The 17608-nt window shown below is 29.9% G+C and overlaps 1 protein-coding gene and 1 non-coding gene across 2 annotated transcripts; one reads left to right on the forward strand and one right to left on the reverse strand.

Moving 5' to 3' along the window:
* Nucleotides 1–4966: 4966 nt before the first annotated feature.
* Nucleotides 4967–14445, reverse strand: LOC141671989 (G-protein coupled receptor 1). Its single transcript, XM_074478466.1, has 9 exons — nucleotides 14148–14445; nucleotides 13477–13508; nucleotides 13217–13386; nucleotides 10502–10605; nucleotides 9535–9636; nucleotides 9348–9404; nucleotides 7514–7657; nucleotides 6300–6370; nucleotides 4967–5556 (listed from the first exon to the last, which is right to left on the reverse strand). The coding sequence occupies exons 1-9, from the start codon at nucleotides 14328–14330 to the stop codon at nucleotides 5454–5456; spliced, it is 966 nt and encodes a 321-aa protein (XP_074334567.1). The 5' UTR covers nucleotides 14331–14445; the 3' UTR covers nucleotides 4967–5453.
* Nucleotides 14446–14463: 18 nt separating this feature from the next.
* TRNAS-GCU (transfer RNA serine (anticodon GCU)) lies at nucleotides 14464–14545 on the forward strand. Its single transcript has one exon. It is a non-coding gene; the product is annotated as a tRNA-Ser (tRNA).
* The last annotated feature ends 3063 nt before the right edge of the window (nucleotides 14546–17608 follow it).

Below are 17608 nucleotides of genomic sequence, written 5' to 3' on the forward strand. Positions count from 1 at the left end.
TTGACAAATTAAAGATTTTTTTTATTTTGTTGAATATTATATGTTTGAATTTAAACAACTTTTTATATTTCTGATATATTTCAAGTAAAGGTAGTTCTAGGTAACCAAAAAATGTTCCAAAAATTGTCCGAAAATTACACATGACGTAATGTTATTGATAAGACTTATATCTATGCACGTGGAACCCATATCATTAATGAAATAATAATAAATAATATGCCGCCAATTAATATCGCCAACTGAGTATTTTAAAACCATTTTTGAAACGGTTTTTGGAACACAACATTTCCTCTTCTTTCGGGTAATGTTACAATAAATTTGGCACTAAAATAATATATATATATATATATATATATATATATATATATATATGTTAATTATGTAGTTAGATAATTGAACTTCAATCCGTGAAATCAGATAAGTTATATTAAAGAAATCAATTTGATTAATTATATAATTGTAGGTAAATGATCCCGAATTTTAAGTGAAACTAAGTAAATTACAAATGTAATATATATATATATTTATTTATTTAGGGTTAAATTCTATGGAGACCACTTTTTTTTGGAGACCTTGGAGACCACTTCTGTTCTGCAAGTTAAATATTGCATAAAAACATTACAAAACATATTATTTTGCGAGTCATACTCTACAAAGATCCTTATTTTATTCAAAATCTTGAATATCATATATGTACCGCATGTAAAATATTACAAAAATATTTTATTCTACAAAACATGTTAAGTTTGCAGAACATTTTTTCAGCTTGCAGAACATACACATTCTACTTATTAAACTTAAATGATCTTCAATTATTTTAATAAATTAGTGATACTCATAAAACATAATTCACAAAATAATATATTTTATAGTGTTTTGATTGCAGAACATATGTGGTATCCAAGGTTTCTCATTAAAAAACGGTCTCCATAGAATTTTCCTCTATATATATATATATATATATATATATATATATATATATATATATATACAAGCATATGACCCGTGCAATGCACAGATTGCTTTTAACACTTTGAATGATTTTTAATAATATAACTATATCTTAAAATTATTATATTTTGATATATAGTTTCAAGAAAAATAAATTGAAAAACATAATAAGTTATAATAATAAATATTTTGTGATAATTTGAGACTTGACTGAAAATAAATAATATAATATTATATGTTGTTCACGGGACTCGAGCCCTGAACCTGTAGAAATTGTTAAAATAAAAAATACAAAAGTTTAAATATAATAAGCTGTTGACGGGGTTCGAACCCTGAATCCATGAGAGCAGTTTAAATATTAATATAATAATATTTTATTATTGCATCCAACGTTTCTCATCTATATGACTTTAGATCTAACGGTTGTTATTGGTCGTACCAAACAACTGCACCGAGCAACCGACTACCAAATAGAGGGTGTTCTGCCTATAATAGTATATATATATATATATATATATATAATTTAATAATTTTAAAAGCATCCGTTGTATGCATGTATATATATATATATATAATTTAATAATTTTAAAAGCATCCGTTGTATGCATGCATACCATAGGGGTTTCTTTTTTTTAATAAGTAATATATATTTGGGTCGAATAAAAATTTACTTAGAAGTTTAAGGTAGATCCCAAAACATCAAAACCCCGTATAAAATTTATTATGTATTTAAAATTATATAAAATATAAAATTTTACAATTCATAATTATATACATGTGCGATATATACCTAAAATGTATAAATAATTTAAATTCAACGTCATCTCATGAAATTACACATTATAGTGTATTATAAAGAAAAAATATATATAATATATTAAATTATATGTAATATAATTAATAATAAATAATTGATTAAGAAGTCGGTAAGAATATTGTTAGAGATAAACATATATCAAATCACTACAAGCCGTCCAATAATTTATATTATTGATACAGGTGAACTAAGATGGGTTTTGGTCCACACCCCCAGGTGGTTGTAGAGCAGAACTCCAGTAATGAGACATTACGGGAGGTACCTACCACAATAAAATAATGCGGCAGGATTATTGTTTTTATTTAATTTCTAAAATAACAAAAAACTATATTTTAATAAATTGATTTTTTTCGATGATAACGGAGTTATAAAATATATAATTAATTTTAACAACCATTTGTTCTATATTTTCTAATTTTATTACTACTTCCCATTTATTATCAATTGTATAATGAGTTAAAAATTTAAAAATAAATTAGATATATAATCGGAAAAATAATTAAAATATTAGTTTTAATGGAAAAAAATAAAAAATCTAAGATAGTAACTGAAATGTATGAATGAAGTATTGCAAGTATGATTATTTATTGATCAAAAGGTGTCGTCTTCTCTAAAACTTTTTTGAGTAAATTCTAATCAAACTATTTTAATTTAAATTTTAAATATGTCAAAATTATGTATAATAACACATTTGTACTCCTTAATGAAGTTATGATTAATTAAATATTTTTTGTAAATAATTTTAATTTTAAAAAAATAAATGAGAATAAAATAATAATAAAAAACCCTCCCGCAATGAGTCATTGCGGGAGGTGTTCAGCCCAACCCCAACATATATAAAATATTGCGGCGGGTGGTTAAAGAGCCACCTACAACAATGTTTCATTGCACTAGCCGCAATGAAACAATGCTACAGGTGGCAAAGTTTATTTTTTTTATTTTTTACGAAAAAATGTTTAGCATTCTGGGGACTCAGTTGTTTTATATTTTTTTATAGGTAACGAAAAATTGATAAAATTTTCTTTTTTTTAGTTTTCTACATGTTCAATTTTTAGCATTATATTCGTTTACCAATAAATTAAAAATTGATAAACTAAATTGGACAAGTACAAGAAAAATAAAAAAACATAAAACTAACAATATTAAAAAAAACATAAAACTCACAATATTCTGTTATGATAAAAATTCAAAAATAATATTTTGAACAAATAATTAAAAAATACTTTTACACTCAAAAATTTTAAATTCAATATTAAATTTAAATATTTTAGTTTAAAATATTAATTCAAAAATATCAAAATATAAGTTCGAAAAAATATTTAAAAATTCATTTTTAACAAAAAAAATAAATTAGTAAAATAAAGAGAGCAAGAACCGTTACATTTAAAATAACGTCCTCCACCAATATTTCATTGCACTAACTGCAATGAAACAATGCTGTAGGTGGCAGAAGGTATTTTTTTTATTTGTTACGAAAAAATATTTAGCATTCAGGGGGCTGAGTTGTTTTATATTTTTTTATAGCTAACGAAAATCAATAAAATTTCATTTTTTCTAGTTTTTCACATTTTCAATTTTTAGCATTATATTCGTTTACTATAAATTAAAAATCGATAAATTAAATTGGACAAGTACAAGAAAAAAAAAACTCACAATATTAAAAAAAAACATAAAACTCACAATATTCCGTTATAATAAAAATTCGAAAATACTATTTCGAACAAATAATTAAAAAATACATTTTCATTCAAAAATTTTAAATTCAATATTAAAATTTAAATATTTTAGTTTAAAATATTAATTCAAAAATATCAAAATATAAGTTCGAAAAAATATTTAAAAATTCATTTTTAACAAAAAAAAAATTAGAAAAAATAAAGCGAGTAAGAACCGTTACATTTTAAATAACGTCCTCCAACATTGTTTCATTGCACTACCCGCAATGAAACAATGCTACAGGTGGCAAAGGTTTTTTTTTTTGTTACGAAAAAATATTTAGCATTCGGGGGCTCAGTTGTTTTGTATTTTTTTATAGGTAACGAAAAATTGATAAAATTTCATTTTTTTTTGTTTTCCACATTTTCAATTTTTAGCATTATATTCGTTTATTATAAATTAAAAATTGATAAACTAAATTGGACAAGTACAAGAAGAATAAAAAAAATATAAAACTCACAATATTTCGTTATGATAAAAATTCGAAAATACTATTTCGAACAAATAATTAAAAAATACTTTTCTACTCAAAAATTTAAAATTCAATATTAAATTTAAATATTTTAGTTTAAAATATTAATTCAAAAATATCAAATATAAGTTCGAAAAAATATTTAAAAATTCATTTTTAACAAAAAAATAAATTAGAAAAAATAAAGCGGGCAAGAACCATTACATTTAAAACAGCGTCCTCCAGCAATGTTTAGCATTCTGGGGGTTGAGTTATTTTATATATTTTTTTATAGCTAACGAAAAATCGATAAAATTTTATTTTTTTTAGTTTTCCACATTTTCAATTTTTAGCATTATATTCGTTTACTATAAATTAAAAATTGATAAATTAAATTGGACAAATACAAGAAAAATAAAACAAAAAACAAAACTCACAATATTAGAAAAATATTAAACTCACAATATTCCGTTATAATAAAAATTCGAAAATACTATTTCGAACAAATAATTAAAAAATACATTTTCATTCAAAAATTTTAAATTTAATATTAAAATTTAAATATTTTAGTTTAAAATATTAATTCAAAAATATCAAAATATAAGTTCAAAAAAATATTTAAAAATTCATTTTTAACAAAAAAAATAAATTGGAAAAATAAAATGGGCAAACAGTGTCCACGTGGGTGCTAGAATCACTTGGGGCCTGTGGAAGGGCACCCACTAAGATTAGGTTAGAAGTAATTTAAATCTATATTAAAATTATATCTAATATGTTAAATACAATATCACTATATGACTTTATTATTCGTTTCAATGTATTACAATGCTAGTTGTCAAGTTGTTACAATTGATTTTTATTTGTTAGAAATAATAATTCACTTTTATCTGATTGATCTATATAACAAATCAGTGCCCTACTTTTTATATTCTATATCAGTTCGCTATTATGCAAATAGTTTCTGAAATAAAATTTTAAATTACAATATTATATGTTTAATAAATATTATATTATAACCTCATACAATACAATTGTACCAAAAACATACTTTCAACAAAAAGAATACCAAACAGACCCAAGCCTTTGCAAAAATGTGAGGGAGGGGATTAAAAAGGATACAAGATCATCTGTAGTTCTGTACAGTGTAAACATACAGATTTGATAACAAGACTACAAGAGGTAAGTGCTGTATTTACTTGCCAAAGATAATAGCTTACAGCTGTAGATATCTACACAACCTGTGATACCTCCAGGGAACTTCCAAAATCAGTTAACTGCTACTAAATACAATCCCCAAACACCAAAATGTGGACTCAGGCATACAACATAGCATCAATCTATATCATCTTGAAGAATTTACCACCAAAACAATAGTTTCTCCTTCTCGATTAGTATGGGCACACAGTCTTCGGTTCTAACAATCTCAATCTAGTTTGTGAAGTCAGGCTAACGTGGTGAGCATTTACATACAAGATACACACCCTTGCACAGTAGACCAAAGAAAAATTGTTCAGATCACTATTGCTGATCCTGAATTTTTAACGATAACAGTTCACTTTCCTCTTGTTGACCTCTGATCTTTGCAATCCTAGGCAACCATCTCTTGACACTTTCTGGTAACCTAAAAATAAATGCGCAAAACACTCAGACTTCAGGGTTTATATCTTAAAATAGCACATGAATAATGCTTTTAATGATTCTAAGGCATTAAGGGGCTAGTAGAAGCCTCTAAATGGATCATATATTTTTGATAGATGAAAATGTAGGACAATTTTTTAGAATAAGGCACTTCATGGATAACGGAGGGGATATATATATATACATCCCAATCTCTTGGTTGCAAAAGATGATGCATAGACATATTGTAATAATTATAAGGAAAATGCTAAGGCTCCCAAAATATGTCCCTATCCAAATGCCACATGTCATGTTTTGTTCGCTATAACTCAATTAAAAATAGCGACTTGTTTGAATTTTTACATGGAAGATTGCAATGAGTACTTTATAAAGCAACTACAACTATTGTTTTTCCTAAAATCAAAATGAAGACATGTCAACTTTGGCGAAGAATCATACACATTACTTTGTCCCCCAAAATAAACCACAGGCGAGGAAGGCAAAAATGTGTCTGATGGACTTTTAACAGTCAAACTTAAGAATCTATATGTACAGAACATCTAACCATGTTGAAGTGGAAGGAGAATGAGCAATCTAGTAGTAAATATACACAATATTTCTACACAAATCACTGGTAAGCACAAAATTAGCTCTATGGAATGGGCCCTGCAACTTCAACACATTAATGGTGAACATGTTAGATAGTTTACAAGTTCTTAAAATTAAAAGTAGCTCAAAACAACTTACAGATCCAGCCTTTCGTGAATCGCCCTTCTTACAGAAGAGTTGAGCCCATAAGCAATAGAGTTAAACAGGCCCTAACAAACAGTAAGATGAAGAAACAAATTATTTTCAGATGCAAGCAAAGAAATTGAATTTCCAAGATTATTACATTCATATTCTAAACAAAGAAGTCCGAAAACGAGCAAGTATTATGAAGCATAACTTATTTGGGAAAATAAACTGAATCGTCACTCAACTATTGCTGTTTTATTGTTTAGGTCCCTGAACTAAAAATTCCGTATTTCAGGTCATTTAACTTTTAATTTTTCTGGTTCAAGTCCTTCCGTTAGAGAATCGGTAACGAACGTTAATTTTTGCTGACGTGGCAGACTCCTTTTCCTGAGTTCTTCAACTGCTCAGAGAATCGAAGACCGGTTGAAGGTGTTAGTGAGCGCCAAATCAGAAGTTCTAGTAACCAAACTGAAGCCCAAATCAAACTCTACCTATTTCTAATCTCGTATTTTACGATTGGTACGATTGGTGTAATTTCAAATTTCTTCTGACCTAAATGTAATGCTCGCCGGAATTTTTGGGTTTTGACCGGAAAATCTAAAATTGAGCACATTTTTCGATTTTGTTGATGCTTAAGTATAGATATGTTAATTGTGGACCTAATGCTATTTTTATTTAATTTTTTCGAGGTGTTTTAGGCATTCCCGGATTTTTCTCAATTAAAATTTTCCTCCGATTACTCGATAATTTCCACAAGCACAAATTCCACTTTTAATAGGCCCAAAAATTCTTTCACACCGGATTTTTCCGAGCAAGATTATGATGGCCGTTAGAATCTTTTTAACGGAGGGACCTAATTAGGAAAAATTTGAAAGTTAAATGACCTGAAATACGGAATCTTTAATTTAGGGACCAAAACAATAAAACGCAATAGTTGAGGGAAAAATTCAATTTATTTTCCCTAACTCTTTTTTTGAATCAATTTTCCCTAACTTATTTACTAATACTGACATGCATGTATTATATCGACTTTTTTTTATAAAAAAAATCTCTTTCCAATGTGGAGAAGCAGGGAGGGAGGGAGGGAGGGGGGAGAGATGAACCATAACTTACTGAGAGAAAGAGAGAGAGTTAAATGAAGCATAACTTATTGAGAGGGAGGGGGGTTTATATGAAGCATAATGGGGAGGGAGAGGGAGAGGGAGAGGGAGGGAGGGAGGGATTACCATAAGTGCAGCCATACCAACATCAAGAACTGAAAGCCAAAAGATTTTATGGCCGGGTTCTATAAAGTCATGAATGCGATTGATTGTGCCAAAGGCCCAAGAGCCAATAAGAATGAGTGGGTAGTAACCCCACCGGTTTAATGCCTGTAAGGCAAAAAAATGCAAATAGAGATAGATTAAAAGCAGATATTGGGCCCAAATGTTTATGCAGAAATTAAAATCATCTCTTCAATGAGTAGAGGCAAAGATGTTATGACCAATACACACCAAAAGACAAAACTAAGTACAAGCATGTATATGTATATAAAGACTAAGCAAATCATACTACTAAAACATACTTCTCTTTTACTAGCTTTCGGCTGTGTATATTGGAAACAAACGAAATAAAATACATGATTTACAAAGTACCATAGATATTGAACTCCCTCGCTCCCTTTACTAATGTCCTCTTATACTTTTCCCGACGTCCCAAACAACAACGTCATATATTTAGGAGCACTTCACTGCTTTGTTCTGTTGCCCTCAAAAAACTTGAAATGAGTTTAATTTGGTAACTTCTAAATCGAAAGCTGATGATAAAGAAGTACAATATCTCTAACTTTTTTTGTGTGTACAAGTTGGAGAAATAAAAATAATGATCTTTACCTAAGGGGATGAACAAGTGTATGAGCAAAATAAAGCTAAAAGCTATAAAGTTTCTTTTTACAGAGTACATTAATATAAGAGGATTTAATAGACAGAGGGACTGCTGAAGAAGTAAACAATTCATAGTGCAACTGCATCCCCAAATCTCTTAGATGCTTTCAACACCATATGTAAATTAGGAACAGTAGGGCAGATACACTGTCTCACGAGAATACGCATCAAGAACAATGCATAAACACTTACTTTAATGGTCCATGGCAAACACACTATGGATCCAAAGAAGCATACAATATCCTCAACATGGCTTAACATTATAGTGCACTGATCGTTTTGGAGGGTCAAAAACACCCACCCACTTGCATCATCCAAAAGAAGTAAAACTCTATATAACACAGTCCACCGAAAAGCTAGTGATATAATCTTATGTTTAAGATAGGTACTCGGGTCACGAACCAGATGTTGGAGACTTGGAGTTCTGTAGGGTTGTCAAGAAACCTACTGTTGTCAAGTCAATTTGATACCAGACAGCCCACGCAACTAGTCAATTAGGTGCCTGATGAATAGTTCTTTTAATCAAGAAGTTATATAGAATATTTTATACTGTCATTATTACCTTTATGTAGTACACATAAGCAACATACTAATAGGAGAACAAAATATTACTTAAAATGTAATGCAACATATACAATCAACCAAGTCTATCAAAAAACAAGACGAAAATTGACAACTAAAATCTTTTTAAGTTTTCATTTATGGTGTTCACTCCTGTGTTGTATTCGATTCTGATTATTACTGTAATGTTGGCATCATTCTTGTTCGCCCAACAGTTTTTTCTTTGTCCTACTCCATAGGACTACAGGAATAAACATAAATAGAAGTATAGAACAGTGACATAAAAGGATAGCATATATAGGATTGTACTTTGTAGGAGTAATATACACACACACACACATAAACCACACTATTTCACCACTAGTGGCTGACCAGAACTTCGACTGAAAAGGTTTCTTATAATGCTAAATAGCCAATTTAAAGTAAAAAACAGATTTGCGTTGGTCAAAAGGAGGATTGAACTCATTATTAGCGTTGCAAAAGAACCTTATATATCCACAATATACCATCTCAAAGAACCTCCTATCATATTAAAACCACGAAGGCTATCTAAAAAAAAACATTACAAGAAGAGTACCTTCATATCTGTCCGTGCATTTGTGTGGATTGCTCGATCCGACATACCCACTGCCATCTGAAAATTTAATATCAGATAATTGTGGACATATGGTCTTAGCAGAACCACAAAAGGTTTTACACTTTTGAAAGCTAAAATACTCTAAACGTTAAACACAAATGATAGAAAAGAGATTAAGACTACATACACGGGCTGCATTGTTAAGCATTCGTATCACTTGAAAGTAAGTGATTCCATTGAAGATAATTGCACCCCAAAGTGGAGCATAAAATGTAACAAAGTGAACAACCTGCAGGCAGGAGCAAGTACAATATCATTAATTTATCATATCTCACTCGACAAAAAAAAAATCACATCTCATCAGAAATTCAGCGTGCAATGTTAGTGTTCTAGCGAACTGTCACTATCAGGCCTACAAGGAGATGATCTTCAGCACTGAACTTGCAAAGGCTCGCAGTCCTTAATACGTCATGTATCGACATAGGATTAAAGGACAAAAATTTACATACTTAAAAGTACATATTTGCATAATTACATATTTTATATACATATATGTATATATAGGAAGAAATTCTAACAGATATCATATCTAATCATCTTCCCAAAACAAAGGCCTGTCATGACTAAAACAGAACCAAATTGCACAGACTACAGATTACAAATAGAAGCCAAAGAAGAAACATGTTGCCCAAAAGCCATTACTTTATGTTAGATTTTCAGCAACAGAACTGCAAAAGTAAAATTCTAACCACATAATTAAAACAGAAAATTTGACAAGTTCATGAATTACACTCTTGATAGCCGTGACATGACCAATATATTTCACCAAGATTTTGCTATCAGTTAGCTATACAAAGAAATAAAAGGTTATTTAACAGGGGAATTGACAAACTGCTTACTGAAACCTAACATTTTTCACTTCATATAACCTAGAAGAGATGAAAGATAATGATTAGATAAGGTAACTACTAGTTGATAGTACTTTTACATTTACCCTCCTCTCCATTCCTAGTCCTCTAGACAAGCTGGAGCAGATCAATAGGTGAATAAACTAAATGAAAACATGTGATAAATCTAGGTTCATGAAATTAAGCAAAAAGCGCTACAAGATATTAATACCAAATGGCTTGAATCCAATACTGTAGGATACTTGCCTTTGCTGTACGTCCTGATTCTGTCCAGCACCATGCACCTACACGAGCTATATTCCCGTGGTCATTACTAATGGAGCGCATCACAGTCATCACTAGAGAAGTTCCTGCATATTAATTTAAACATCCAACTCAGTGTTACTATAGTAACCAACAAGAATAAGATGGAACAAGATTAAAAGTAGATTGTGCAAGAACCAGGCGTAGAAAATGAATCAAACAACTTGATTAATCTTGAGAATATATTGGATCTATATGTCGCAATGTGTAGAAAACATGTAATAACCACGATTTTTGTAATTATATGTATATACACTTTTCGCATTTTAATTATTTGGTTAGATAAGAAAATAATATTTTGTTATATAGATTTGTTATAAAAAATAAAGACGCGTATTTTTATATTAAAAATAAACATTTCTAGTTATCCAAAATATTTAAGTAAGGTTAAAAAAAACTATCTTAATTTATATGTGCATAATTTTAATTTAATATATAATTATTTTATGACTAAAATTTAAAAATAGGTGTAGTTATGTTGTGTGTATATATTAGTAAACTCAGTCAAACACTACATGTTAACAAATGTTAACAAATAGATAATATTTGTTTAAATTTGTGAGCACCTACCCACTAATCCATTTAATCCGGAGTACAAGTTGAACCAACCTGGTATATAAATAGGCTATTAGCATATCACTTATCTTTGTATAACCTCTTCTCTTTTCAGGTACGTTATATTTTCCCATGTTACTTATGTGTTTTACATGTTTATATAATTAAATTACATTTTTGTGAACTTGTTCATCACTGCTCTATTTCATTTGTTATTTGTTTATTTCGTGTTTTAGTTTCATGGTTACGTGTATAAAACTATAGTTTAATTTATTTAATCATTTTAATTTGATATTGATTATTAAATTTGTTTAGTTAACAATCACCATTTTTTTAGTAAATATTTAATGCTCGAATTTATGTTTATAATTATGTGTTTTGTGCATGCATAATAATTCATGTGTTATATGTTAAATATATGTTTGATTTGGATGTGCATTTTGATTAGTAAACCTGTTAAATATATGCTCATGTATTAAATTGGTTATAATTATTTTGTAAAATGATATTTTCACACATAAGGTTATGAAAATTTTATACACCAATATTGATGTTCATAATCCTAAGGATATGTTACCTATTTTATTTATTTTTGTTATTTTATTTTAAGGATTATATAGATAGTAAATATTGAACGTACATCTAATTTATTCAGAATTTAAATAGTTTACATAGACTTGATTTATTATTATTATATATAATGTATTTAAGTGTTGAGTTTTTTTTATTGGTCGGTATACTATTTTGAACTATTATATGAAAATGGTCGTATTTATACGTCAATATGAATTTATTTTGTTACTTGTAGTGACATTTACTTCTTATCGTGGATTAAATTTTATAAAGTTAAAGTGTGGTTAGCTTAGTGGCATACATATGTTAACATTCTGATTATCATATTAAGTATGTATGTGCGTATGTCTAGGTTTATTTGGCAACATAATTTGGGAGATAATGCTATTAGGGTAAGTTAACTTTTCACACTTTATTTTATTTTGAAATCTTTTAAATATTTTTGCACTGCTTTTGTTTTAAAATTTATGGATCAAGTACCCTGTTTTAAAAATAAGAATTCCCAGTGAGCTCTGACTTATGACCACTTAGTAATTGTGTATAGTTCCGGAACTAGCCTTTGATACCTTACTAGGGGCGATTTATGATTCCTTCGGGAGCGCACACTATATGATACATTAGTATGGGGCGCATTATTGACAAAAATTATGAACTTTTGAATATTTGTGGCCTTAGCGAGCTGTGGAATTAAATTATGTTTTATGTCATATGAATTTTTGGACAATGATTTTGGTTTTATAAAATTATGATACTTGATCCACTTGTGTAGAATTGTTTTTTTGCTGGGCTCTTTGGCTCATTACTTACAAATTTTCAGGTGCTTAGTTTTTGAGACATTTAAAGGTGGACTTGATTTGAGTTTGCTTTGGAATAATGTTTTAATGATTATGTTTGTGTTGGAGCTGTGTCTCCCATGATTTGCTTTATTTTCAGCTTAGATGATTTTATTTCTGTCTCGGATTTTAGAATTTTATAAACAACTAGAAACTTATTCTTATTATGAATATAATTTGGAGTTTTAGCTTGATATTTAAGTATAATTATTGTCTGAAAAGTCGGGGTATTACAAAACAAGTATTGTCATTAGATAAAAGAAACACTGTGGCTCAATTGTAAACAAGTAGAACTCCCAGAAAACATAACTTTTTAATGGAAATAATATTGGAAAATGATGTTAACCAGATAAACATTTGTTTTTAATTAGCTACACCACCTAAAGCACTTCTGATATTTCTAGTTGCAGTAAAGTCCAAGATATAATTTAACAAATGTAACAGCTAACCCTACATGTAATTTTGAAGTTCTCACAGTCCTCTCTCATGGAAAGGTTGGACCTACCCCATTCCCAAATGGTAGAGCTCCTGCATAGATATCGGTTCCTATGAAAAATAAACAATTTCCAGCTGTAATGAAAGCGGAATAGGGACAATAAGGGAGCAAGCTCAGTGGTCTCGTACAGTCATACTTGTATACAGATACTTATCTCACATATATTAAACAGTTACTTCTAAATTTCTAATCAAAACGTACCCCAAACATACAGATGAAACATAGGCTCCAAATCCTCTACATCTGCTTTGTGTCTAACAACAGTACGATGAAGAGTAAACGCAATTGTTGTAGTCCACAGAAAAGAAGCAACACAGAAGAAATGAGTGCTATATCCCTGGGCATAACAAAAGAACCCTTTAGACGGATCCCTGCGATAACCAAAAAATATATTTTCAGATAATTACATAGTCCGCAGAAATAAAACAAAAGTAGATTTCAATTCACTCTAACATGTATACCCAATTATACTGAAGAAGCTGCATAGCATGTCCTGCAGGGTTAAAAAAACATAAAAAGTGATTAGTAGCCTACATTTATAAAAGCATTAGTGGAGAAAAAACTATGAACAATTATTTCACTCTAGAAGACTACAGAGCTTGCAGAAGATTAATTTTTTCAAGATATATATGGGTTACCAACAAATTCGGTTCTGATTTTACCAAGTAATTCTAAGAAACAAGTGTTTGGTAAAACCTAGGTCATTAGTCCCACACTCTGGCTAAAGACTTAACTAACGATTTTGAGTAACAATTTCCAAAATTGCGGGTTTCATTTCTTTGCCATCAACTATCAGTTACCAGAAGTGGTTCTTAATTACCTAATAAACATAAGTATATATATTCACATTACAAGGATCCTAACTTTTTTCGAATAAGCAGATCCAAAGTATTTTATCTACGAGATCTAGATGCTCATTTTCCTTTACAACTTTCACACATTACTGCGATCCAACTACGATACAACAAATACATAGTAAAATCTGGACCCTTGATCAAATTTATAGTGAACAAGACTTTTAGTTAAAAATTAAATACTTTCCGTAAATCGAAAACACATTGTAACTAAACAAGGACTTAAAAATGAAATGTAAAGTATAGGATACGAAGCGAAAGGAGGATAATATACATACGGCGAGAGCGAGAAAGAAGACGAGCTTAAAAGAGAACTTGCGAAGGTCTTTAAGGAGAAGATAACAAAGCACTATAAAGCTTGATCCTAATAATGACAGACTTGAGGCTCCGGTGTTGAGTGACGTCAGAATGCGGCGATCGTTGGCATTTAGGTTCCCCATCATCGCCTGATATGACGCCATCCACGCCGGCGATGAATTCAATTCAGTTCAATTAGGGCTCTTGCTTCGATTAAATATTGTGTACCCGGGTTGAATGATTTTGTAGAGGAAAAGAATTAAATTTTATCTTAATTTTCTGCTAATAAACATATAAGACGCTTTGGCCGAGTGGTTAAGGCGTGTGCCTGCTAAGCACATGGGGTTTCCCTGCGAGAGTTCGAATCTCTCAGGCGTCGTTTTCTTTTTATTTCCCATTTCTTGTTTTCAAAGGTATACTAATAATTAATTTGAATTGTTGTTTTTAATAATGAAATTTATTTATTGAAGTGATATGATTTGATAATAATTATTTCTCTATTTATACTATATTTATACTATATTTTTTATCTATCTATTTATGACTATTTATATAAAAAATAAAATATTAAATATTTTGATAATGTACATGTTTTTTGGTACACGTCACCATTAGATCTTTGCGCTTTTAAATTCTAGTATGTGCTTGCTTCAATTAACAATAACTTCATCACAAAATTTAACTATTTTGGTGCATTATCATAGTACATATGCAAACTTATAGATATATATAATTATTAACTACATATATAAAAAAATTAGATCAATTTCATTAAACTTTTGTGCTTCTGCTATTTATTTTTATTAACAGTAAAAAAAATTATTGATTATATAATAGTCCAATCATTTATTGGTAAGCATAATGATCCTCGAATAAATAGGTAACAATATACATTTTTCATCTGAACTTAAACAAAATCATACTATTAAACGAAATTAAAATTTTATAATATTAAACAGAGTTATAATAAAACTATAATGACATATGGTTAAAACATAGTAATATTCTTTGTGTGTCGTTAGTTTCTTAAAATTTAAAACAAAGGGATTGACATGCATTCCCCGGTTCTTCAAATTTGTAATAGAGGGATTAATACACACTTTAAGACTTTTATAAAGTATAATTTTATAAGTTATTTCTAACCAATATTCGTTTAAATAAAAAATAAATGTTTAAATTTTTATTAAAAAATTAAAAAATAAATTACGAAACTATATCTTATATATACTTTAAAATGCATGCAGATCCATTTTCAAATGTCAAAAACCTAATGGGACATGGGAGTATATATCTTTCATCTTTACTAAAACAAAATAATATTCAAACCGAACTATAATAAAATTTAATAAACTAAACATAATTACTTAGATTTGGTTAATAATTACAGGTTTTCTACTATGTATATAACATCCATACTATTTTATTAAAATGAAATTAGAGATAATTCTTAGTTTGTATAATAACGTCATATAAAAACCAGTATTGTAAAAAAACGTGAATCAGAGGTAAATGTTAGATATATTTGATAATGTCATGGCTAATATAATTTATGTTTAGATTTCAGATCTTACTTAACAGGACAAATCAGTACTTAACTGTTGATCAGTACTTATACTGGAAGTCAGGACTTAAGGATATCAGTACTTATATTATCAGGAAATAATCATCAGAAGTTAGATATCAGAACTTAAGTGCTGAAGGACGATCAGATAAGGATAGTAGCTGATTAAAGGAAAGAAGATTGAGATAAACATAAGAAGAGATATGCATGAAGAAGGAGTTCCGTGAAGAATGGAATACTCGGATGAAAAGATATCTGATTGATATATTTTAGGAAGCAGAATTATATTCCATATCAATTAGCGATTATCTTGTAACTGTGTAGTATATAAACACAGACATAGGGTTTACACTATAAGTGTTATCATATTCGAGAAGATTATTCATTGTAACCCTAACAGCTCTCGTGATATTTGTTCATCACTGAGAGGTAACAGTTCCACACTGTAACAGAATTTATTGTTTCAATAAAGTTTGTTTTCTGTTACTTAATATCGATTTGATTGTATTATACACTGTATTCACCCCCCTCTACAGTGTGTGTGACCTAACAAGTGGTATCAGAGCCTATCTGTTAACACACATACAGTTAAAGATCCAAACACAATCATGTCGGACACAGAAACTCCAACTAAGCCTACCAAAACTGAGGAACCACCAAAGACACAAATTCAGAGTCGGTATGAGACCATCAGAGTTCCCATACTGAGACCATCTGAATATCCCATATGGAAGGTAAGGATGACCATGTTCCTGGAAGCAACAGATCCAGAATACCTTGATAGAATCAAGGAAGGGCCTCACAAACCAACCAAGCTCGCTGTTGCAGTTGCAGGTGAAGCAGCAAAGACCGTACCAAAAGAGAAGAGTGATTATACTGCTGAAGATATAGCATCAATTGCTAAGGATGCTAAGGTACGACACTTACTGCATAGTGCCATTGATAATGTAATGTCAAACAGGGTAATCAACTGCAAGACTGCTAAGGAGATATGGGATGCTCTGGAAACAAGGTGTCAGGGAACTGACACAATTAAGAAGAACAGGAAGACAATACTCACTCAAGAGTATGAACATTTTGACTCAAGGACTAATGAGTCATTGAATGATTTATATGATAGATTTGTCAAACTTTTGAATGATTTGTCATTGGTTGATAAAGAGTATGATCTTGAAGATTCAAACCTTAAATTCCTGTTAGCTCTTCCTGAATGCTGGGATTTGAAGGCAACGACAATAAGAGATAACTACAATCATGATGAAACAACTCTTGATGAAATCTATGGAATGCTCAAGACTCATGAGCTTGAGATGGAACAAAGAAGCAAGAGAAAAGGAGGAAAGTCAAGAACAGTTGCTCTTAAGGCTGAAGAAGAATCCCCAAAGCAGCTTCCTCAAGGAAAGACAAGGGTAAAGCTCTTGTCATAAAGTCTGAAACTGAGTCATCAAGTTTAGAAAGTGATGATGACTCAGATTCTGAAAGCTTGCCTGAGACTGATGCTGATGAGGAGATGATGAAGCTGTGTGCTCTTATGGTGAAAGGAATCACAAAGATTGCATACAGGAAGTTCAGGAAGGGAAAGAAGTTTTCCAGGAAAGGCATAAGTTCTGACAAGAAGAATTTCAGAAGATCTGAAAGCAGAGGAGGAAAGTCTGACAGAGGAGATTATACCAATGTTAAATGCTATAACTGTGGTGAGAAAGGCCACATATCTCCTGATTGCAAGAAGGCAAAGGGTGACAAAGGCAAGGCTCTTGTCACAAAGCAGAAATGCTGGACAGACACCTCAGAATCTGAAAGTGAGGAGAACTATGCATTGATGGCAAATGCTAATAAAGAAAGTGCTGAGAGCAGTTATGAAGCTGCTGAAACAAAGGTACC

This window comes from Apium graveolens, chromosome 7 (assembly GCF_009905375.1).
Source record: "Apium graveolens cultivar Ventura chromosome 7, ASM990537v1, whole genome shotgun sequence".
Lineage (NCBI taxonomy): Eukaryota > Viridiplantae > Streptophyta > Magnoliopsida > Apiales > Apiaceae > Apium > Apium graveolens.